Below are 23,096 nucleotides of genomic sequence, written 5' to 3'. Positions count from 1 at the left end.
CATCACCTATTCTAAGAATGAGCATCATCATTTTGAAAGAGATTATGGCTTTCATTCTATTATCTTTGGCTAACATTTTCTATTCTCATTTTCATGTTTATGAAAATGTATTGGCTCCATTCAGTTTGGTCTGTTTAATACTCTAAAAATAGTTGGCCAAACATATTTAAAGAAAAAAAATAAGGGAACAGACCCAATAATTATGCAGTTCATAATTTTTTTCTTTCCTGGCAATTAAATAGAAACAATAAAACACTGCAATATTCATGTTTAGCATGTTACAGCCAAAAGTATTTTCACATAAGCCTAATGAGGCTCCTGGATCACATTTTCATTACTCCTTTGTATTATAACCATACAATGCTGCAAGTATATATATACAGAATAAGTAGTATCATACCTAGAGTTTTCAATTACCTTGCAAACAGCTGCCTGCATAATTGCATCAAATCCTCCCTCTGGAGTATCTATGTTAGCAGAGATTCGCTGTCCTTTCACAATTTCATTGAACCTTTCAGCATCATTTGTCAGTGACAAAACATGCTTGTATCCGAAGGTGGGCAAGCACTCGTATGGTACGCTTCTGCAAAAGGAGTGAGACAGCTCATGAATAACACAGAGAGAAAATCTCTACATAGAAGGCCGGGTTGGATTAGTTTTTGGTTTTGCATCTCTCTTCTGTGCCCTAGAGTAAATGAAACTGCTGATCTGTGTTGGGTTTGAGTTTGAACCCATTTAGCATCACAACATCATAAAATTTCTCTCTACATACAAATGTATATACATGTACATATGTTCTAGCAAATAAAAATAAATATATAATTATTCAAAACATCTCTTTGCTACTCTGTTAAGCACATTTGTAATTAGCAGCAAAACTATAGAGCAGAATTACTCCCAAATACCTCTCTTCAGAAAACATAACAGAGGTTGGATCTTGATGAACCTTGGGATCCCATCCAACCCAAGCCATCCTATGGTTCTATGCAACAGATTAACAAGCAGCGTGAAGCTATAACAGAGAAATTTTATTTCCCAAACTGTCTCGGTTACTACTGGAGTAGGGAAAGGATTCCAATGGGGCTGTAATATCCAATTTTACCTTAAGGATTAATATTATGGCTTAATGTTTGCACGCAAAAAGATACAGCTACTTTCCCTGCTTACCTGCAAGGGTTGTTTATTTCTTCAGCTGTAGTTTTGATAAATGGTGAAACTGGTTTTTCAACAAAAGATCCAAAACCCAGTCTGAAGTTGCTTGTCAGTTTTGACATTTCTTTGGAAAGTGTGGAGCCTAATTCTTTTATTGTATTCAGGTCATCATCCATGGAAGCTGACAGATCCATGAGGTAATAGAGATCAATTGGATAATCTTCACTTTGCCGAACCTTGATCTGAATTGTTTCTTCGTGTCCTGGAAAGTCATGGGAAGGTGGAATACATCTTAGTACTTATAAGAAGTGATGAGCAGAGCCACTTAGTTCATAAACTTATATATGGCAAGAATTATTTAGCATTTTAAGTCACCTGTGCAATTAACAAATAATTGGTGGGGCATTGGAGCAGATCCCCAGGGCAGCGGTGACTACCCCAAGCAGCTGGAGTTTAAGAAGCATTTGAACAGCACTCTCAGCCATGTGGTCTAACTTTTGTGTGGTCCTGTACAGAGCCAGAACTTGGACTCAGCAACCCTTGTGAGTCCCTTCCAACTCGGGACAGTCCATAATTCTGTGACAACTTTACAAACTCTCTGGCAACAAAAATCTCAAACTGGTTGTCTAGAAAATTAAAAGCAGTCCCAGCGTACTTTCTAAACTGTTCCTCAGTAAGACCCTACCTGTAGACTTGCAACTGATTACAGTAATTTAAAGATACAAGAACATCCCCTCAGATGTAAGCATCTTTAGAAAATTTAGATATGAAGAGCATTAAAACTAAAGGAAGCATTTGTGGGATATGCCACATACATTAGAAAACCAGAGTTTATACTAAGTTTTATTAAGTTGCAATATTACAGTATGACCTAACTGGGTGTTTCTTATGTTTCCTTAGGCCAAGTTTTCTACAGGAAAAGAATCACATCTCAAAGACCCCAGAGTAGGTATGGAATGCTTCCATAAATGTCACTGCTACCTTGTAAATCATCTAAGCAAGATTTTTACGCTGCCTCTGGGGTCTGTTGCCAGACCTGCAGAGGGAGAGGCACAGGGACACGGCTGGAGAGATATGGGGGCTTTCAAGTCTTTCATAGTCACCTTATCATAGAATCATAGAATTACAAGGTTGGAGAGGACTTACAAGATCATCTAGTCCAACCGTCCTCCCATTACTGTAGTTACAACAAACCACTAAACCATATCTTGTAGCTAATTATTTCCCAGAGAACAGAAGAACTGAAAATTAAACCCTAAGTTTCACAATGACCCAACACTTCTGAAAACATTCCTTCCAAACCTAACAATTATCTGATGAGTTAAACAACAGATAATTTCAGACTTAATACTGGTGTTTTATCTTTATTTTATCTTATTTATTTTTTACACCAGTCTGAGTGTGTCACAGTATCTCAGTACATGACATGAGCAGAAAAAAATCTAAAAATCTGCATTTATGACCAGAGTGACTTACCTGGTCGCAGCCTGAGTGTTAATTTCTGGGGAGAAATCTGTGTGACATCAGAATTGTCCTTCTGGGTTGCAGTCGTTAGAGGCTTGTTTCTGTGAATTTCCACTTCTGAAATGGGAAATTCAATCAAATTCAACTGGCATCCTTTTGACAAAAGGTTTTCTGGGGTATCACACCTCCCATGAATTCCAGCTGAGTCTGTGTAATTCTAGAGCAAACAGGAAAGGGGATGGATGAGTTAAATATATTTACTGACCAGTCACCAGCAGCAGCTGACAAAAGGTCAACCCAGTGCTGAGGAACAAGAAACAAAGGTGCAGGTTACACCATGAGTGCAAACTAGTGCAGAAGGAGATCTAGAGGGCACCAAAATCTAAATTTGCCCTTCATGGGTCACGTCCCACAGGTGTATAATTAATGTAACTTACACCAGTTTGGTGTCCTGGGAAAAACTGCTCTATTGTTAGGGAATGGGAATTATGCTACTCTCACTTGACTTCTGGCAGCTCTGGGAATGGGAACACAAAGCCCTTCCGAACCTGTTGTTGTAAGCACTTCACTTACAGGGCTATCTCACAATTCACCAGCCTTTCCCAAGCAGTTTTGAACTGCTGGTGCAACATAATTTAATAACAGGAGAGCAAATAATAAATTCCTACAGATTTTGTAAGAAACTGGAGGTGGGGTTCTCAGAATTCTTTGGACTCTCCTCTGACCTATTCTTTCTCCTCAGCCCTCATTTTACTCATTCACTGAACCAACAAACACTTCAGTTCCCCTCTCAATCCAGGGCTGATGGGGCTCCCATTATGCTGGTATGTCCATTCACATCTAGCTCAGCATCCTCTTCCACCTTCCTCCCCTGTGGAGGGAACTGCAAGCCTATCGATAACACCTGGATATCTTGTCCTGGTTCCTCATTTCAAAGTACTTGATACACAGTTCTTCCTGCAATGCAAACTCATACTTCAAATACAACATGGGCATTATCCCACATAGCAGTGAAGTTAGTGGTCTGTTGCACAAAGTGGCTTCGATGTTTTATTATCATTTTCTAGGGCTATATCTAGAATTTAGACCTGCAGGTCAGCCGGCTGCCTCCTGAACTGAAAAGTGCTGTGGCTAACAAGGCTTTTTGGCTAAACCTGGGAAATTCCTGGCAGAACTAACACCAGAACACTCAATGCCTTGTTGATGGCCATGGCCCATGGCATAGGTCAGCTTTTTTCTCCCAGGTTTGGCTGAACTGATGTTGCTTGTCCATTACACCACTAATATTCTCTAAATTCAGTCACTAAGGAGCAAAACTTCATCCCTCGTGGCTGACAATTGTTAGAGATCTCACATATTTTCGTGGAAGCAACACAGGTGGGAACAGCAATTGATTGTGCTTCAGACCAAATCTGATGACCTTGCACAGAGGAGACATTCACCAACCACTTCTTCCCTACGGTGCACACAGAGATCAGTGTTACAGAGACAGAGGTTCCACAGGGAGAACCATACTACCTCCTGTAGTTATACACCAGTTGGCTTTTTAAAAAGTGCATGCAGAGGCAAACTCATGTTTCAAATATACCTAGAAGGCATATTTTTATCCTATAGAGGATTTTTTAAATAAACACATTGTTTTTCATTTTCTGAATGTATGTGGCAGTATTTCAAATCCTGATCAAATGTCAAGAAAATCCTGTTTTGGTGGTTAAGTGCAAACAGAAACTCCTGAAAACACACTGATGTTTTGTTGTTGTTGTAAATTGGGTGGGTTTCTTTTTTCTTTTCGGAGTGTGTAGTTCTGTGTGCTCCCTACCCCCCTTCTCCCCCCCCCCCCCCCCATGGTAACAGTATGTACAAATTGCTGAATTATATTTAGTAATCTTCTTCAAGAGAACTATTCTTTGATCTTTGTGAGTTACTTCACACGGCAGTACAGTATTCCTATCTTATGTGTTATTCTGCTATTTTAAATAGCTAGGAATAGTTTCTGATTTACAGTTCTGCTGCTATCATGAAAAATATTTAATTTCTCACTATTTCTGGCAGTTTTTAAATAATGACAGCTAACTTTTTTGCCAGCATTAATGAAGTAGGGCCTCAAATGTTTACTAGGAATTATGGAGATATTTATTATCTTATACAGGGGTAGATTTTAAAAGCAGAGAGATGTTCATTGACTTGCCCAGAGTTACATAGAAAACCTTCAAGAGACCAGTAAGAAACAAATCCAAATATTTAGGTTAAAGCCCTGTGTTTTAGCCAAAACAGTCACACCTATATCATAATTAATTAGAAAACTAACACTATTGCTATATTTGAAATCAGCCGGAGCTGATCCAATGCAGATAATAATACAGCTTAAAGTCCATACTTGAATTCCCCTTTTGATTCCCAGGAAGGCTTCACTAAGCTCTGTATGCATTACAAAACCACGGGCTAACCCAATTAAGTCAATACTTCATCACTCAGAGCCACTACAAACATTTCAAGTTTTACTTTGAAATTTTTGGTATCATCTACCTCTTGGAAACACCAAGCACAGTGTGGTCCGGAAAGCAAACAATCTTCACAAGTCACTCCACTTTCCTGAGAACAGGTCCCTAAGTTTAAATCCAAGAAGACAAAAGGCTGTTAATAATGCGTTTAAGCGTTTGGTCTGTGAAGAATCTGCTTACATTGAGAACGTAGGAAGCAAATAATATAAACATTTAGCCACATGTAGTGTTACTGATAAAGTCCTTCCCTAAGGATATTTCCATTGGTAGAACATTAACGCTCTGGGTAAAAAAAGAACAACACGGTTGCTGATAATTAACATACTTTTGCATGCTTTATAGGTGCACATTCTCTGAGAACATGAGAACTTGCTACTAGTTTGCTTCACTGCACTTGCCAGAGCTTTGTGTTTGATTCTGGTGTGGGGCAAAGCATTCCCAGCATAACCAAAATACCAACAGAGACACCAAACCACCAGATTTGTGTATGCTCACTGTACTTAAAACTGCTTCACCCAGGTCTGTAGATTCTTGATATTATTTTAATTTGTTGTGAAAGTACTGGTGAAACACTGAGGCATTCATAAGGCATTAAGTTTCTCAGTGGATCAAACAGTGATTAGTACAACCATTACTACTCAGATGCCTGTCTCTTTCATACATATTTTGCTATGTAACGTCTGCATAAATCGCAGGCAAATTCACAGGGCTGCCCTTCAGCAGCATGTCAAGAACACAGTCGTCAAACAGAAAGGAGCAGTTAAATACAGAAGACAAAGAGCTATTTAGTATCAAATTAAAGCAGGAAACAAAGCAAAAATGGTTTTGAAATGCATCTCCCTGTCCCTGAGTCTTACCTTGCACATCATTATTTCTTTGAAGAAATAGGAAAAAGAGGCAAAGCAATTCAATCCCCATTCGTTTTCAGTGCTGGCTGTGTGACAAAAAGTATTAGCGTGTTAATTATCGTCCACGGAAAGGCAGAATGTCATAAAAATCATCATAAATTCCCAAAGTGTATGTTTTCAGATGTCACCTACAACGGACTGCGAGGAAAATTCAAACCTATCAGCACAGAGCATGAATGAAAATGAAAACAACAGCTACCTGGGCAGGTAAAGACTGCAGGCTGTACATAGAGGTAACCTGAACATGGTTATCACTTCCTTGTTTTCCTGTACTCCTTATAAGGTATACAATCAGAAGGAAAATTCATTCAGGTGAAGACTTCTGTCAATTCCAGTTACTCTGGGTCCTAAAGCAACCCATCCGAGAGTCGGGGCTTTTTTTGTGTGTGTGTATTGAGCCACTCTAAAACAATTCCTTTAATTGTTCCCTGAGAGAATATGTTAGGTAAGAGGTCATAAGGTTGGCTAAGTGAGTATACCTGGAGAGATGTAAAAATCCCATTTTTTCAGATTCCCTGGTGTGGAAGGAAGCTTGTAAAGGCAGCTGTGGAAAAAAAAAAAAAAAGAAAAAAAAAGAAAAAGAAGAACAGAAATTATTCAGTTGTTGCAGCTGAGGACCTGGCTTTGGTCATTCAAGATACAGAGCATGCTGGTTTTATTAACATTGTAAACTGGAAAGGAAACACTGCAATTGTGGCTTTTTCTCTTAATATGCAGAGGAAGGAATAACTGCATCCCCAGTTCTGCAACCGACTTGAGAAAAATCACTTCAGCTTCATGCCCACGCAAGTGCCCAAACATTCTGCAGCACTGCAGATACAACATAAAGTTATTGCTATCTCTTTTCACACCAACCCAACCAGAAATGGAGGCAAAATATGCATTTCTTACAGTATTATTAAAGGAAATAAAATGTATTGTTCCCAGATTTCATCTAGCTTTTATGTTATGCTACTCTCAGTTCTGAAAATGATTTGTTCAGTACAACTCCTTTCTCACTGGGAGGGTATGCAACCGGCTCTGCACACTGCAGTGTAAATAGCGATTTCATCTGTTGTGTTGCTGATCTGTCCTAAAAATGTATGACCTGTTTTTCCATCGTCAGAAATCCCACCAAAGCAGCAAAGTTGGCTTGTGAAACTGAGCTGCTCTCATCATGAGAACTGACAGGTTCAGACCTCCCTTTTCAAACCGGGTGGTAGCTGCAATTTTGGGGCAGGATGTGACAGTAGGGATAGGTCTATACTAGTAAACCCAACATGCCTGGAAGCATTCCTGGGCACGGAGGCCAACTGGCACAGAACGAACTGCGTTTATGCTTGCAAATTGCCTATTGGGACCATTCTAGCAATCAAATTGTGCCCAGAAATTGTTTGCAGAGAGTGTTAATTGGAAGAGGTCAAATCCCTGCCAGGGAAGAATTTAAACAGTTTCATAGCACAGAGAATCTCGTTCTAGTGCCTGGAAACATTCCCAGGCACATCCGATTTTACTAGTATTTACACAGTCCACAGGTAGTTTCATAGCAGCTCCAACTGGATTACGTCAAGCCTACCTTTGCCCTGCCCTCATGTTCACACCCCTTGGCTCTTATTGGTGCCCCAAAAAAACAGTGAGCTGATTCAACCTCATCCAGTAAAAATCCACAAACCTTCTGTAGGCGGGCTGATCTTCAGCTGGCAGAGTTCCTTGCCCTCTGTCACTGCCCACCCCGGTGCAAGCACCAGTTTGAGGGGAGAGGGAGTCAGGAAGAGCTGACAGAGGGATGGGAATATGGCAGTTTGGATATAGCCCACCTTCGGCTGTTGTGGTACCACACCTTAACATTTCTATTTACAACATTCCAAAGTCTCCTTCAATTTCATTCTATATCTTGGAGTGTCTTACTCATCTAAAACAATTTATTGTGGCATGAAAAAAGCATCAGTTCAATTATGTTCTCTTAGCTGGTGAGGATGCGAGTCTATGGAGGACAATATCTGTAGTTACATAGGGTCAAAAAGAAATGGAGTCGACTGAAAACGTTTGCTCATATGAAGACAAAATCCTACTGTAAGTGCCATCCAACACATTTTATTTTCCTGTCTTTAATTTACATTTGTGTGTGTGTCCTATAATATTGTTGCTATGCCTACAGCCTCTCAGAACTCCAAAAAACAAGTGCCTGCCCTTTCAACGTAGGAGTTCACTTTGCAGCTCTTACCAGCCTCCGGCAATATGACAACACCTCAAAGAGTGTGCTCAAAGGACTGTGTGGCAGTCCTTCAACTACCAGATACCAGACACCAGCAGTCTACAAGGGTAAGGACCAGCCAGCTGAATAGCTAGCAGTTAAGCAAAGCTTGTTTTCAGATTCAAGATACCAAACTTTTTAAAGAAAGAATTATACAGCCTACATAAAACTTACAAATACTGTTTGACATCATTGGTTCTCTGTTTGTGTAGTAACATTTTATACAGGTTTTGGCAAGGACAGCCTGGCTGAGGGCTAAGTGCCTGCCTCTGAGTGGGATGGCTGCCAAATCTGAATTAGTCTTGTCTTCAGTAAAACAAATAAGTTTCTCCAATTTATTGAAGACAGACCTCTCCAGATTGTCTGTAGAGCAGAGAAATAAAAGAACATGGCAAAACAGGCAACAACAAACACACACACACACACAAAGAGAGAAGAACCATTTTCATTTTGGTTTTTAGAAACTCATGCAATGAGAAGATCATAGGACCAGGCAGAGTGGGAATGACAACTTCACTGACAGAGGCACAAGATGATAAGAGAGGTCTTGGGCAAGGCAAAAAAAAAAACCAAAAAAACTGAGTAGGAAGGAGATAAATGAGACTCACAAAAGTCACTAAATATCTGAAGTGATATCTAAAGATAAGTTGGCTAGGAAGTTCCTCTACTAATTTATTGTTTTATTGGCTATACGTGCCAGATTAAATGCAATCTGGAGTAGTCATGCTGATGTGGGGAGGATGTGTAAAATCTCTGGGGTCCTGGTATTGCTTGCTTTGACAGCAAGGTTTCCCTTCTTTAAGAAGTTATGTAATACAGCCTTGTTCTGTTAACCTAAATTAGAGGCATCAGCCCAACGAGGCATAACAAATGGGAGATTACAGTACAGACAGTGCAATTATTACTGTTTTTATCATCCACTACATGTTCACTTTGGAGCAAGTTCTGATCTTGCTTAAATCAGAGTTATGGTTTTTATAATGGCATATTGCAGCACAATTATCTGTTATCTTCCAGCATGAGCAACACTGAACAATGCAGGTCTGTGCTTCTTTAAAAGGTAATAAAAGTTCTATAGGATAAAATCTTTAATGCATATTTTCCCCTATACCTGGCATTCACAACACATGAAGATAGCACAGAAAGATAGTCTGGACATCCCATCAAATTTAGTATATTCATTGAGGAGTAATCAACGTTGAAGAGAGTGAGAGAAAGAAAGAAAGAAAGGGAGAAAGGAAAAAGAAGAAAATGTTGTCAGTAGGGGGTAAGAAATTAAAACAATATTTGCCTCAAGTTGGATTTCATTAATAAGGGTCCTTTCCTCTGAAAGCAATGCGTAACTTTCCTAACACACTGAGCTGAATTCAGCGGTGAGCCTGGCTATCGGTCTGTAAAGGTTTCACAGCGGGAGGTGTTTGCATTCATTCAGTTCTAAAAGTTGCTTCATGTTAGAAAAAATACCTCCTGCAAATAGAGTACAAACTGGGGTAGTGTGATAACACAGACAGGGAGACCAGGCAGAGGCAATAACAATTAGCTCCTGCTGCACTAGACAAAACCTGCAAGAGGAGGAATGTTAGCTCCAAAGAAAGTTTGTCAGTCAATGTAATGTCCCAAGCTCATTGGACCAAGGAAAATCTCCTGAATTAGAAGCTGGAGAGCTATGTGTATGGAAAGGAAATTCCTGTAAACAATCCCTCAGACTCACAGCTCTTAATTTGCAGTGTTCTTCTCATACACGCTTTCACTCTGAGAGCCTAGAAAAATACTGACTAATCTAAAATCTGGATGTTTTGCAGGATGAAAACAGTTCTGTGGATATTTACAACAGTGGAAGTGTCACCTGCCCTTCAGAAAACATCTGTGTTTTCCTGCCCCTCATCTGCCCAGCCCTGTGGAAATAGAAGCAGTGAGATGGAGATCAGAGCTCAGGGCAAACTTTTTGACTAGAGAGATGGTAACTGAAAGTCATGCAAACATCTACCAAGGAAGTGATACAAAGAAGATGTGGGTTCTGTAGCTACCCAGTTATGTTAATCTGCAGCAGGATACGTGGGTATCGCTCCAACCAAAAACAACCCCAGTCCAAAGAAACTGCTGTCAGTATTTGAGTACTGCAGAAACGACACAGCGTACAGTAAGTAGAGATGTGTGCACCCAGTGACTGAGCTCCCATGGGCTGACTTCCAGTGGGCTGCACCAGCTGAATGGCCACAGGTTGGGCAGGAACATTTCCCTGCAGCCCTGTGACTCAGGCCATGATTCACGCTCTGTCCTCCTCTTATTTCCTGTGCAGTGCTCTGCTGCTACACAAGGGCAGAGTAAAGTCAGCAAATCACCTCTGAGCAAACAGGGAGGAAGGAGAGGTTGTTCACTAACTGCAGTGAACAGCAGGCAGACAACTCAGGGTGTTTTCATTCTGTCTTTACCTTACCCACAGCTCTGACCCAGCCAAGTCTGTTTACAGCCAAGGGTGTGAGCAAACCTTTGTCCTCAATTTCCTATGAGTGATTGGGCCGTCTGAAATATTTGTTTGATTTCCAGATTTGAATAAACTCTGACTCAGACCCAAATAGTCAAATCTCTGAACTACAACCAGCGCTCTAATGGAACTGGAAGAAAACCATGTGGTTTCCAGCTGAGACCTTCACCCAACCCACAGCATTCAGAACACTCCAGGAACTTCTACACGGCCCATTGAATCTGGCCTGAGTTTCTGTTCAATTTTCATAGTTGCACTGCACATCTATTCCCATTTGTGTTTTAAAAGCAATGCTGGTGGGACACCAGAGCAATACTCAGTGCTGTGCTGGTGGCTGGGATGGCCCTCAGCATCAGCTCCACAACATTAATCTTAATGGTAAGGGTGAGAACAGGCTGCCAAGAGAGGTTGTGGAGCCTCCTTCTCTGGAGATACTGATGACCTGTCTGGACGCCTACCTGTGCGACCTGCTGGAGGGATTTAGCAGTGGGGTTGAACTCAATGATCTCTCGAGGTCACTTCCAACCCCTGCAATTCTGTCAGTCTATGCATGTTAACTGTGCATGATGTCAGATCTCGGCACTTGAACTAAAAAGCTCTCTGCAGAGATTTTCCCTTTCAGATGCACACTGAGAACAAACTCTGCCTCCTGTCCCTGTCAAGCAGGCAGCCAGCCCTCAGACACATGAATTGCAACTGCATAGCAAGAAGTGCTAAGGGTGAGCAAGACAAGCTCAGTGACAATGTCCTGCTTTGGAGAAAGCCAGTAGGAAATAGTAACTATGATGCATTCAGGTCTGACTTATCTAGATGTAAATTCAAAACTACCAGGCTGGGATTCAATCACTGTTTAAAAGTACTTTTTTCCACTGGGATCATACACAGAAAAAATGTATTTATATCATAACTGACCTTGTATATTTAGGGATACAGAACTCCAGAGCTTTGCTGAAACATAGGGACTGAAAAACATTAATCTAGAATAGCCAAAATAGATAAGCGTATTCAACTCAGCACCCAGAGAGCTGCTACAAATGGAGTAACTGACTGAAAAGAGATGGATTTATGAAGCTTTCAAGGAGTTATTCTGAACTTTGGCAGCGTGGTTTCTATTCACAGGCAAGCAGAATTCAGTGTTACCCTCTTGCCAGAGAGTACGGGCTCTTGGTGGGAAAAGAGCAGGATTTGGGGTTTTGGAAGCTCTTTGTGCAGAGTGCTGCCATCTGATGGCTGCTTTTATGCTCTGGAACGGAGAAGGATTGCCTGACAACCTGCAGGCATAAAGGCGGTCAGTATTAACTCCACTACTGGCCGTGGACAATATTTTGCCTCACTCTGTGTTTAATAACTTTTGGGAACATTTATATCCTTTTGTAAACAATTTGCTCTTTTATGTTATTATCTTAAGGTTATAATGTTTTTGTTAGCATAATATTAAATACTTGAATAAAAACAGCACCAGACCAATAACACGCAAATAAAACAATCACTAGATAAAAATTAATCAACTAACTCAATTTAAATTGCCCTGACTGGGTAATACAAAAAGGATAAGGCACAGTGTGTTTTCCTAATGATACTTTCCAGGAGTTCCAAATGAATCATAGAATGGCTTGGGTTGGAAGGGAACACAAAGATCATCAGATTCCAAACCCCCTACCACAGGCAGGGTCACCAGCCACTAAATCAAGTACTGGATCAGATACAAACCCTATCAATAACATTTGATTAATACCTCATTCTTACTTCAGGTATAATTGACAGCACTGCCTTGCTTCAGCCAAAAAATTTACAAGACCGGAATGACTGTAATTTAAAACCATTTAAACATTTTTCATTCTTAGTATTTTGCAGCATGTCATAATGTCACAGGAGGCCACAGAGTCATGTTTTCCTTATGAACCCATAGATTAACAGAAATTTCAAAGAGTACTGCTGTTATAGTAACACAAAGCAGAGGGCACAGCACTGTAAATGATCTCATAGATACAGAATGTGTGTCATTATACAACTGTCCATCATCATCATCCATCATAGGACTGCTGAAACTGTCTCCCTAGCCAAGAGGCAAAGAGAAAGTGGCTCCACTCACCTTTATGCTATATGCAAGAACTCAGCGAATTCTGTATTATCCAGTTTATAGGCAAGTGAGATCCATTTTGCTGTGATACCCCTCACTCACATTGGTTTGTTCCTGTTACTCTCCCTAGAAGACTGTTTCAGAGACTTTGTTCTTCTCATGGATGGAGACCCTCTATACTCCAGCCAAGATGGACTAAGTTTCAATTTATATCCATTTGTTTTAGTGACAACATTGTCTGGTAACTCAAATAACTTCTTGCCCTTCCTAGCATTTGCCCTGCCCTTCGTTCCCCTCCCCTGGATGTATTTATAGACAGCAATTGTATAGTTCTCATTCTTTGTTTTTCCAGTGGTACTCCTCTGTGTTTTTCGATGTTCTTTCTGAATTATGGGGGCAGACCCTTCCAGGACTCCAGAAGAGCACTGACCACTGCCTCCTACATTGGTGTCTGTACTTGCATACCCCTCACTAAGCCACCTACATCACATCTAAGGAGGATCATTTCTGCCTTTTCCGTGGCTCTGTTGCAGCTCACTGAGCATCCTTCCATGACTGACCAAGGCGTTACGGCCCTTCTGCCAGTCCCTTGCTGAGGCACAGTTTGTAACAGAACCTGTTTCCATTTCATGTTAAATCCAATCCCACACCTCCAGCTCAACAGTTCTCCCACTCCGCCTGTGTAAAGGTATGGATGTTTTTGTTGTCTGAGCATTGCACTTTCAGCAGCAATGAGACCATTAACAATTTCAGAGGTTAGCTGAAACCAGGATGCTTGAAATTCTCCATCTGTAACCTCTAGGTGCCCTAACAATTCCCTTTTCAGAACAGATGGTATCACACATACATATTCTCAGCCCTTACACATTTTATCAAATGCTTATTGTTTTCATCCTATTCTACCCTGTTTTATTTACAAATCCTTATTTATTTTTTATTGCTGAATGTATATAAAATTTGTACATTGTTAATTAATGAAACTGTAGGTTTGATGTTGCCTCCTTTCCACTCTTCCCTTTCCTTTATTTTAGCAGATTTTTTAAGAAGAACTTGCATTTGTACTGGCAATATAATTTGCTGCTTCTTGCAGCACTTCAGGATGGGTTATGGACTTCATCCCACTCTGAGCCTACTCTGCCCTTTGGATTTAATTTTCAAGTTTGGAAATGTTAGTTATTACTTCTACAGATGCTTCCCATCTTGTTTTCATTTTTTCTACACAATCTACACCATTCTCTACACAGAGGAAAAACGTAAAATAGAAAAATTCATTTTGGGCAGTATCTACATTATTTTTGATTCCCATTCTATTCTTACTGCATACCAGACCTCTTTTTATGTTTATGGTATGTGAAGATTTTAATCTTCAGATTTGGTTTACAGAAGATAAGTGTTAGCGGATACAATTGCTCTTCTTGTTTCTCAAGAGACAGTTGCTTCTCCCACATCTTTCGTTCTCTTTGCTCACTCCTACTAGCTTTTACTGGGGATTTATTCATCCATCACAGTGCTAATATCATTTGTCTCTTACTTACAGTGGGAAGTGCAGATTAGTTATAATTCATGTTTAATTTAAAGAAATCCTAATGCTCTGGTTTGGAACTTTCATCCACTTGACTTCACCACATAGTTTCCTTAGTTTCTCAAAATTTGTCCTCCTAAAGTACTGTATTTAACATGCCTATTTTTGTTTATTCTTTCACATATTTTCAATTGAGTTGAGTTGGGATAACTTTAGCAAGGCTATTTTCTACAACCAGCTGCTCTATGTCATCAGTACCTAACAAAGACCACCTAGAATAGCACCATACTTGTCCAGAGACTGTTCAGTGATGAAATCTGCCAGATATCACACCCTGGAATAGCTGACTCTGTCATTATCAGTAACATTTTCTTTATTTCTGTGCAGTTAAAATTTCCCATAATGACACAATGCTTGGAAGCTGAAGTTTAGACATTGCTGCTAGAGATATGTGTAATCATTCTTCAGCATTCCTTCAGAAGACCCTTGTTCACCCTATGTTGCCCCAAAAGTTCAACAGCTTTCATCTTGCCCTCATATTCTCTGCATTGTGCCCAAGTGGTTCCTTTGTACCCCTGCTTTTGTTTTTAGCTTCCCTAACAGCCTACATGCCAGTCTCAGAGCGTACCAATCATGGATTATTCATCTGCCATGTTTTGCTGTCCTTGAGACACTGAGGATCATCCTAGCACTCCTAGACTGTGTCTCCTCGCACAGAGTTTCTGTATACAAATATCCCAGCTTGGCTTTTAGGACACTGTGCTTTTTTATTTTAAATTTCATTGCTCACATTCCTTTTATTCCTGACATCCAGGACATTCGCCTCACGTTCTCACCCACGTTAAAGCTTATTTTTCCTACCCACATTGCTCCCATCTGACATTTCTTTCTTCCCACACCATTTCCTGCTTTTCAGAGCCAGCCATGGAAATTACTTACAAGTGGCCCCCATGCTTCTCTCCTATGTGCTTTGCTTCCAATCCTTTTACTATTATATGCATATAAGAAGGTTTATTGTTTCCATGTATTATTTTGTGGCACTGTTACGTGATTCAATTATGTTACAAAGTGGCAGATCTATTTGAATTGGAAGGGACCTTAAAGGTCACCCAGCAAAACTCCTCGCAGTGGGCATATACTGGGGGATATATTGCTATCACTCACAGCAATCCTAATTGCAGAAAAAGAATACTACACATGCGCAGATGGAGTTCAATCTGCTTTCTGTGAAATGTCCTCTTTCCTCTCAAAAGAGAAACGCTTTACAGTGCTCCCCATAACATCAATTCCTAAGACATCTGCTTCTCTTTATTATCTCACATACTTTAACACACCCTCTTCAGGAATGGAGCTCTGTTTTGGCAGATTTTCCTTCAGGACAAACCTACTCAGACACATTTCCCACTTCATGTTCTTCTCAGAGCTCTCCTTTCCCCCTTCATACTACAGTGTGAACTGATGTGAAGTTATTTCATTCCAGAAATGACGGCATTGCCACAGAGGCCAACATGGCTTGTTTTATAAATGAAAACAAACAAAAGAGCCTGCATACACACACTGAATGCATCTGACTGGGATAACAACATTTTAGCTTGAAATTACAACATAGTAGTACTAATGACTTTACGGGGCAGTTTTAAAACAGCTTCAAATAAGATAAATATATTTTTGAATGAATGAGACAGAGTGAAAAGTTTAATACACTTCTGAACTTGAGTAATGTCAATGGTTTAACTGTTGGTAATAAGTCTCATCAATTCTCCTGGAGGGCTTTTAGTAATCTGAAGTTATCCATTACCTGAAACTATGCGAACAAAAACATTGTAAGCCAGCCTACAAGACATTGTTGTGCTAGGGAAGGAATGCAGACACTGAGTCACGGCTGCAAGTTATTCATTATACAGCAGTCAGTTATGATGCGATTCTTTCCAGCGTTACTCCGTCTTTTGATTTCCTGTATGTCACTGACCTGGTGAAGGACCAGGACCTCTCTAAGTCAGCAACCTGCCCACCCCAACCATGTGAGGCACTGGGGAGTCTACCTCAGGGTCACTATGTGAAGCATGTTAATCAACATGACAATTACCATGTGAGATATGAGAGAAAGAAATAAAAACCTAGATCTCTGCATCGATTGCAAAACAGCTCAGAAACATTACTGACAAAGCCTGACAGTCAATGATGTAATTTCTTCCAGAGAAGAAAAAAAGTCTTCCAGCATTTATTCATGAAAAGTGAAAGCCTTAGAAATGACTACACTGGTAGCTTTAGCATCTGAAGAGCTGGTTCAGAACTAATTCAAGAGTGGTTTGCATTCCTGATTAATAAGACTGATGCCTGAACAAAGGGTGCTGAATGCAATTTGGAAGAGGCATCTGAATGCCCTTTTAAATCACGGATCAGTCACCATGCTCGGTAACATCCAAGAACAGGAGAGACCAGGGAAGAACCCCAGCAGGTTAAACCCTGATGCCACAGCTGTGCCCAGAGCAAGTGTTGAGCCATCTGTGTGCTACTGGTAAACCTGCAGGGAGCAGGGAATGCAGCTCTTGAGCTCGTGATCAGGGGGAACCCCTTTCTCTGTGCTTTCTATATACACAGTCAAGAGGAAAAAGACTCCAAAGTTGGACGCAGCTGTTTCCCTGTTACACAGGGCAGACCTGGGCAAGAAAATTAATTACACAACCTAGCAACTGTTAATTTTATGTCTCAGTTAATTTAGTGGAATTCAAAGTCATGGCTATTCCAGTCTTGTTCTGTACCATGTCACCTCTCTTGCACACTGGAAAACCACAAATCCCACTTCTGCCTGTTTCATGTTAAGCTGAAGAAAAAGATTAGACAGCAGATGACCTACAAGCCAAAAACCTGTTAATAATTTCAAGCAAGCTCACTGCAGTTTTTTATTCAGACAACAACAACTGGGTTCCTGGAACTGGTTGCTTGCTCTTCGTGATACCCATGTAACACCACATCACTGGTAAAAGCACTCATTTTTACAAGGTCTTCTTCAACATCAGTTTACCCACATGAAATAACAAGACCTGCTTTTCCCTTTATTCTCAGCTGTCTATATCTTATATATTTCATTCTCAACTCAATATGCACATTCTCACATGTTACTGATTTATTCTTACCACTCTTGCTGTGGTATTTTTCTCCTCTGCTTCTTTCTCTCAGTTTTGTTATGCTTAAACATTAAGCAACAAAGGTCTGACTTAGGCAGGTCTGAATTTACATATTAATTAATCTTTCAAGACTTGACCTTTTGCTTGCATTCTTCACAGCAGATGAGTTTATTCATGATCCCAGTACTGAGCTCATTCTACTACTCTAGAGATGAGGACTGCTCAGAGCAGACTGCTCCTGTCTTGCACCCCAAACCATCCCAGGCTTAGATGAAGCACTATGTGCTCCCATCTGGGTAGCCTGTGGCTGAGAATCTTTCAGCTTATGGTTTCTATTAATACTCCAAATAACAGTATGGGCATCACAGAGCCCACATTTCCACAAGAGCAACAGACAAGTGCTACCAGAAAACAACAGTTCGGCATTGGGAGCAGAGGATTTCCAAGTCCACGCCTGAATGCCTGAAAAGAGGACTGCTAAGCACAAGGGATGGCAGAGCCAGGAATTAGTCAGAGGGCAAGCAAAACTTGCCGGAACTGATTTTAAACAGCCAGCTGAGATATTGGCAGTACTTTTATCACCCATTGCTACTGAATGAAAGGAATTGATGCAGTTACGGCACTGTGGGACTGAAGAGGGTAGGAAACATCCTTTGGTGCTGCTAAGGACTGCTGTTACAAGTAGCCTTCCAGTCCTGGGGAAGGACAGCAGCAGTTGCATTTCTACCTTAGATGGTTCTACCCTTTAGATGGTTCTGCTGAGCTAAAAGATTTTCTTAGGGAAAAAAGCCTTCTTTTTTGTTAAGAAAAAGCAACATCTGTATGACCTTAATAAGACACCTCTGGTGTCTGGTGAAGGCAGTGCTGTTCCTGGGCACTCTGGCAGGGGCTCATTTCAAGAGCAGCTTGTGCTAAAGGAAAACCCTGTATGTTCATGCTCTACCTCCCAGCTGACGTGCTTGCAGATGGCTGAGCACTGCCTTGTCACAGCCTTCAGGCAGCTGGTGTCAGCAATGGAAATGAGGCCTATGGGAGAAATCTGTCCTCAGGTTTGCACCTCTGTATTTCTGAGAAAGGGACAAGAACTACTGTGAGAGAAACACTGCTCTGTACCTCCAGGTCTGCTGAACTCCCTGCAGCTGCTCTGCTTGGTGCTGGAAGAAAGTGCTTAAACACATCAGGGATAATCTGATGCATCAGTGTGTAGGATTTTTTTTTTTTTCCCCTTGCGTGAGATACCAGAGAGCAACTCGGACAGGAGTTCTGGATGCTGTTGAGGTGCTGACCAGGTCACAGAAGTCTGATTTATGAGACATACTCCTATCCTCCTAATCTTTCAAAACTAAATGCTGTGAACAGGCATCTTTTGAGTTGCCCCAAGCCCCTTAGCAGACAGAGCGAATGCTTTAATTAAAGCTTTGACAGAGAAGTAGATCAGGACTACTATGCCATTTTCCATCCATGGCATGCTTCTACAAGCTGATGCAGATTGCTGGGTTGATGAGATATATCAATATTATAAGGCACACCATGTGTCAGGCCAAACACATTAAAGGCTGATGTTAAATTTTAACATAGGTTGTGAATCACTTAAACTTATTAAGCCATCCAGAATTAATATGAAATGAGAAGTATGACTAACAAGTTTGGTGAGGTGTCTGTTGACTTTGTTTTGGTTTTACATAAGCAGGAGGAAGAGTATGAATAAAGGTTCAAATCAGACCAAACTGCTCATGTAGGAATGGTTCAGACATTTAGATCACAGTGCAAAGAAACTGACAGTTGCATTTTATCGGAGATCTCATCATAGCTCTATGAGAACTAAAAGTCTGATAATTTGATATAGGGAGAATCTGTTAAGAACATGTAGTTCGGATTAAAAGAAAAATGGAATGTAAAAATGCTGTCTAAACAGAGAACATGTAATGTTCTAACAGTATGCTGCTTTTCCAAGTCCCTGCCTTTTTGACCACTTACTTTCTTAGCTAGATTTTCTTAGGGGTATTGAACTGTAAAATCATTTTGATTTAGATCCCAACTACACCACTCAGTCATGAAAACACACAGTAGTGACACACTCTGCTTGCCTTCACTGACACTAGTCAAAGACCCTACAAACTGTAGTAAGTATTAACAAGGTCTTGTATTTCTGCACTTAGGACAATATGTTAACATGATTCATGGTTATTTCTCTCTTATTGTCTTTATATCTACTGGTTATATTTCCTTTCTAACTCACCTCTGTCTAGACCAATACAACTCCTTACAAAAACAGGCTTAATCATTACCAGACTTGCAAGCTCAGCTGGGCAAATACGTGACGTTCTCTAACATTTCTCATCAGATCAGCAGTTTCCCTTTCTATTTCCTTAGGATGGAAATATTCTGTTCTGAGAAACAAAAAGCTTGATTTCCTCCTTACTGTAGGATGTAAGTTGAAGAAGTATCTCATGGTAACACTCTTTATTCCTGCACATTTTTGCTAAGTTTGTGGTACTTCAGAACTTACATCTGGCACTGAGGACAGCATAGAAGCATTCAATGAGCTCTACAGCTGTGCCAGAAGCGAGAATTTTTAGGGTATCCTACACTGCCAAAGTGAAAGGCCACTATTTAGAAATGGCACAATTGTTAGAGATGGTGGCACAGCAAAGGGAGCGTTGAGAGCATCACAACCAGAGACGTAAGTAACAGGTCTATTCATAGAAGTGCTTTTCCCCAGGGAATGGAGGCTAGCGAGTGACTTCATTAACTGCTGACAGCAGACAGACTGCGCTGTGCTGGGAGTGAAAGGGAAACAGCCATCAGATGGCCCCAGCCACAGCTGAGGAAAGGCGCAGAAGAGATAACTGGCAAGTGTGGTGCTTTCCTCCCTATCCGGAAAAAGTTAGTCACAGCCCTAAATTTACTGCTCTATTTCTTTCCTTTCGGCAGAGCAATCTCTTTGTGTACACACTCGCTGTTTGCACAAAGGATGCTTCTGCTGACTAAATGTGCTCTTGGAAACTTCCCAGGTTGTGAAAGGTGGGGTGTGAATTCCAGATGGATTGTTAATTGTAAGGAAACCCTCCAAATACCGAACCATTTGTTACCTTTAATAGCCAAAGACACCCAGCAAGCCCTGTTATTCATCATTCAGTGCTGTGCTACATTCGACCTCTTTCACTGAATGCTGTAAATCTCCCCTCTCCCTGCATGTCCAGCAGGACCTCCTGTGCTCTCAGTATCTCCGGCACTTTTCTTCACAGAAGCAGGGTTGTATGGACCAGACAACCTCTATTCTTAGAGTGTGTGTCTTTCTTTCCCCCTCACCCTTACCCCCCACTATCTTTGCAAGCTTCAAGGGTGTCGAGTATTTGCCTGAAGGTTGTCTTCATGTTCTACACACACACTAGTGACAAAAAGCTGGAAGCCAAAACAAACCTTTTTCTATACACAATCACATCCTACTTTGTTCCAAAACCATAGATGCAGAGAACAGTTCCAGCTTACCTCCCATCCCCTGGTACACTCGAGCATTATTGGGTGCGGAGCAGACCTGTCCAACACTGCAGCAGTCCTGCATAGCAGCCCAGCTTCCAGCTGGATCACAGGGAGCTTTTCTTTCTGTGCATGGCAGTTTGTTATTCCTTACCAGCCCCACAGCTGAGACTTCTTCTGGTAAGCATGCACTGTCCTACTGCTCCTAACTTCAGTTTTCCCAGTGTGCTCTTCACACTGTGGGTGTCTTCACTTCTGTGGGTGTCTGAATTTCAGATTTCAATACTTAAATTACTGACCATTTTTTAGGGTCCACAGAGTGGAAAACATGCTATCTCCCCTAGAAAGTCTGAAGAAAAGTGGCCTAAAATGCCACTGATCAAAAGTCCTATTCTTTCAGAGGAGGCTCTGATAGCCCTTCATAACCAGTGCAGCTATTTATAGGGATGGTGACAGCGCATCTAACCCCACAGCACAATGAGCATGAGATGGTCCACACAAGATGTGATGATAGAGGCCATTCATGAAATCAAAACTGCAATTCACATGCTGAATGTCAATAGTGATTTAAGCAGCCGCTTTCTTGCCTCACTCCTGAGGGAAGAAATAAAAGTCCTATTGTCCCATTCACAATCTCTCTGTAATAATGAATCAATTAGCATAGTGAGCAACATCGAAGCTATTCTGAATTTTTAGAAGTTTTTTTGTTGGTGTAATCCTAATTCACTCCCTTCCGGAAAGGCAGCGCTCTGTCCCCCAGACATTCCCTATCCAGCCAGGTCACATGTGTTTTCTGAAGGTATTTCTTTCCTATAAACCTGGCAGGAGGAGCAGAAACACCCCAGGGTGCATCTCATTTCTCTGAGCAGGGACAAAGAGCTGAGGGAAGCACTGCAAGGAAAGGAAAAGCAAACAGAAGCAGGCGGGCTGAGGCCATGATCTATTCCAGACTCCAGCACAGGCTCCAGAGCTCCACTACAAGCCTCAGCACCAAGTAGAGACCCCTTACCATAAGTGCTGCTGCAACAAATAAAGCCAAATCTGGCCTCTGCCAGCCCCAAGCAGGACTTCAAGAGACACCCCAGGTGCCTGGGGCACAGCTGTTCTGGATGATGCCCTCAGGTGGGAAGGAAAGCAACACCTTGCTGCAAGCTCTAGGGGTTATTCTAATAGTAGCATGACCTAAACTTGTATCTGCTCTTTGACTACACATTGCTTTGGGCCTGAGATGGCTTTCTATTCAGTGCAGCCTGTGGTGTGATGTGAAGGGAGTGGAAAGGCCACCTCTACCAGCACATGCTGAGGTGGTTCAGAGGGAATGGAAAAGGGAAGTGACCAACAGGCACGAAAGATTTGCAGAACCGGACATAGACCCAAAGCAGCATCAAGTGAGGTCAAAGCAGATCAATAAGTTACATAGTAAGAGAAAAGCCCTTTATGACAGGATGGGAAAGTGGTGGGGAGAAAATTTTGCTAAGGAGGAGCAGTAATGCTTGTTGCCACCTGTAATGTGATGGAAAGTACAGCAGTAATAACAGGGTGGCAAAGTCTTTTGCTACAGCAAATGAGAAACAAAGGCAGAAAACCTGCTTACCTTTGGAAGGCCTCAGATAAACAGGAACCTCCAGCAAAACATCCTCACATCCACTGCCAACCCTTAAATGAGGCTTGGGAAGGACTGGATCCTGACTCCATCCCTTCTGGTCATGCATTGCTTACACCTGAGCACCCCCTGGGTGGGCCCTGCCTTCCCACCAGGTGCTCAATCACTGGTTCAGGTCATGACTTAGCATTTCTGCTACACCACCCATGAACTTGCATTAAGGCTTTCTATTGATACATCCCTGAGGAGCTAGCTGGTGCCTGAAGTTGTACATCAACAGTTGACCAGTGATGTGGAGAGACGCAGCAAGAAACCCCACTGTGCTGTGGTAGGTGCTCTCTGCCCACCCCCGGCTGCCAGCAGACACCTGTCAGTTGTGGCCTTGGCAAGGTGTGTCACCAAGCAGCATCCGTCACATGCCAGAATCAGATAATTCATTACAACTGATGGAGTTTGTTGTGGTTCATAGCATTTTTATTTACTGAAATCAATGTAATCTCATCCTCAAATACTCCTTTCATTACAGCAATTTAGCTGCAT

The 23,096-nt window shown here is 41.4% G+C and overlaps 1 protein-coding gene across 7 annotated transcripts in view; it reads right to left on the bottom strand.

The window, feature by feature from the left end:
* Nucleotides 1–22,616, bottom strand: part of ITGB6 (integrin subunit beta 6) — a 46,706-nt gene extending 24,090 nt beyond the window's left edge. For 2 of the 7 annotated variants that reach the window (XR_014948208.1, XM_085553039.1), the window contains exons 1-7: nucleotides 20,966–21,322; nucleotides 6,505–6,569; nucleotides 5,975–6,051; nucleotides 5,143–5,222; nucleotides 2,629–2,833; nucleotides 1,168–1,414; nucleotides 418–583 (exon numbers count right to left, since the gene is read on the bottom strand). Coding sequence is in view for 6 of the 7 variants with exons in the window: in XM_085553039.1 (XP_085409165.1) it covers nucleotides 418–583; nucleotides 1,168–1,414; nucleotides 2,629–2,833; nucleotides 5,143–5,222; nucleotides 5,975–6,035 (759 nt within the window). In the remaining variant the exon portion in view is untranslated. Of the gene's footprint in view, nucleotides 1–417; nucleotides 584–1,167; nucleotides 1,415–2,628; nucleotides 2,834–5,142; nucleotides 5,223–5,974; nucleotides 6,197–6,224; nucleotides 6,327–6,504; nucleotides 6,570–20,965; nucleotides 21,331–22,547 lie in introns of those variants that run through there. The other 5 variants (XM_085553035.1, XM_085553034.1, XM_085553037.1 and 2 more) reach the window with 5 other exon arrangements.
* Between the last annotated feature and the right edge of the window lie 480 nt (nucleotides 22,617–23,096).

Source organism: Coturnix japonica, chromosome 7, assembly GCF_054131305.1.
Source record: "Coturnix japonica strain WE chromosome 7, WE-NBRP24, whole genome shotgun sequence".
In the NCBI taxonomy this organism is placed as follows: Eukaryota; Metazoa; Chordata; class Aves; order Galliformes; family Phasianidae; genus Coturnix; species Coturnix japonica.
This window is presented reverse-complemented; position numbering and strand designations above follow the sequence as displayed.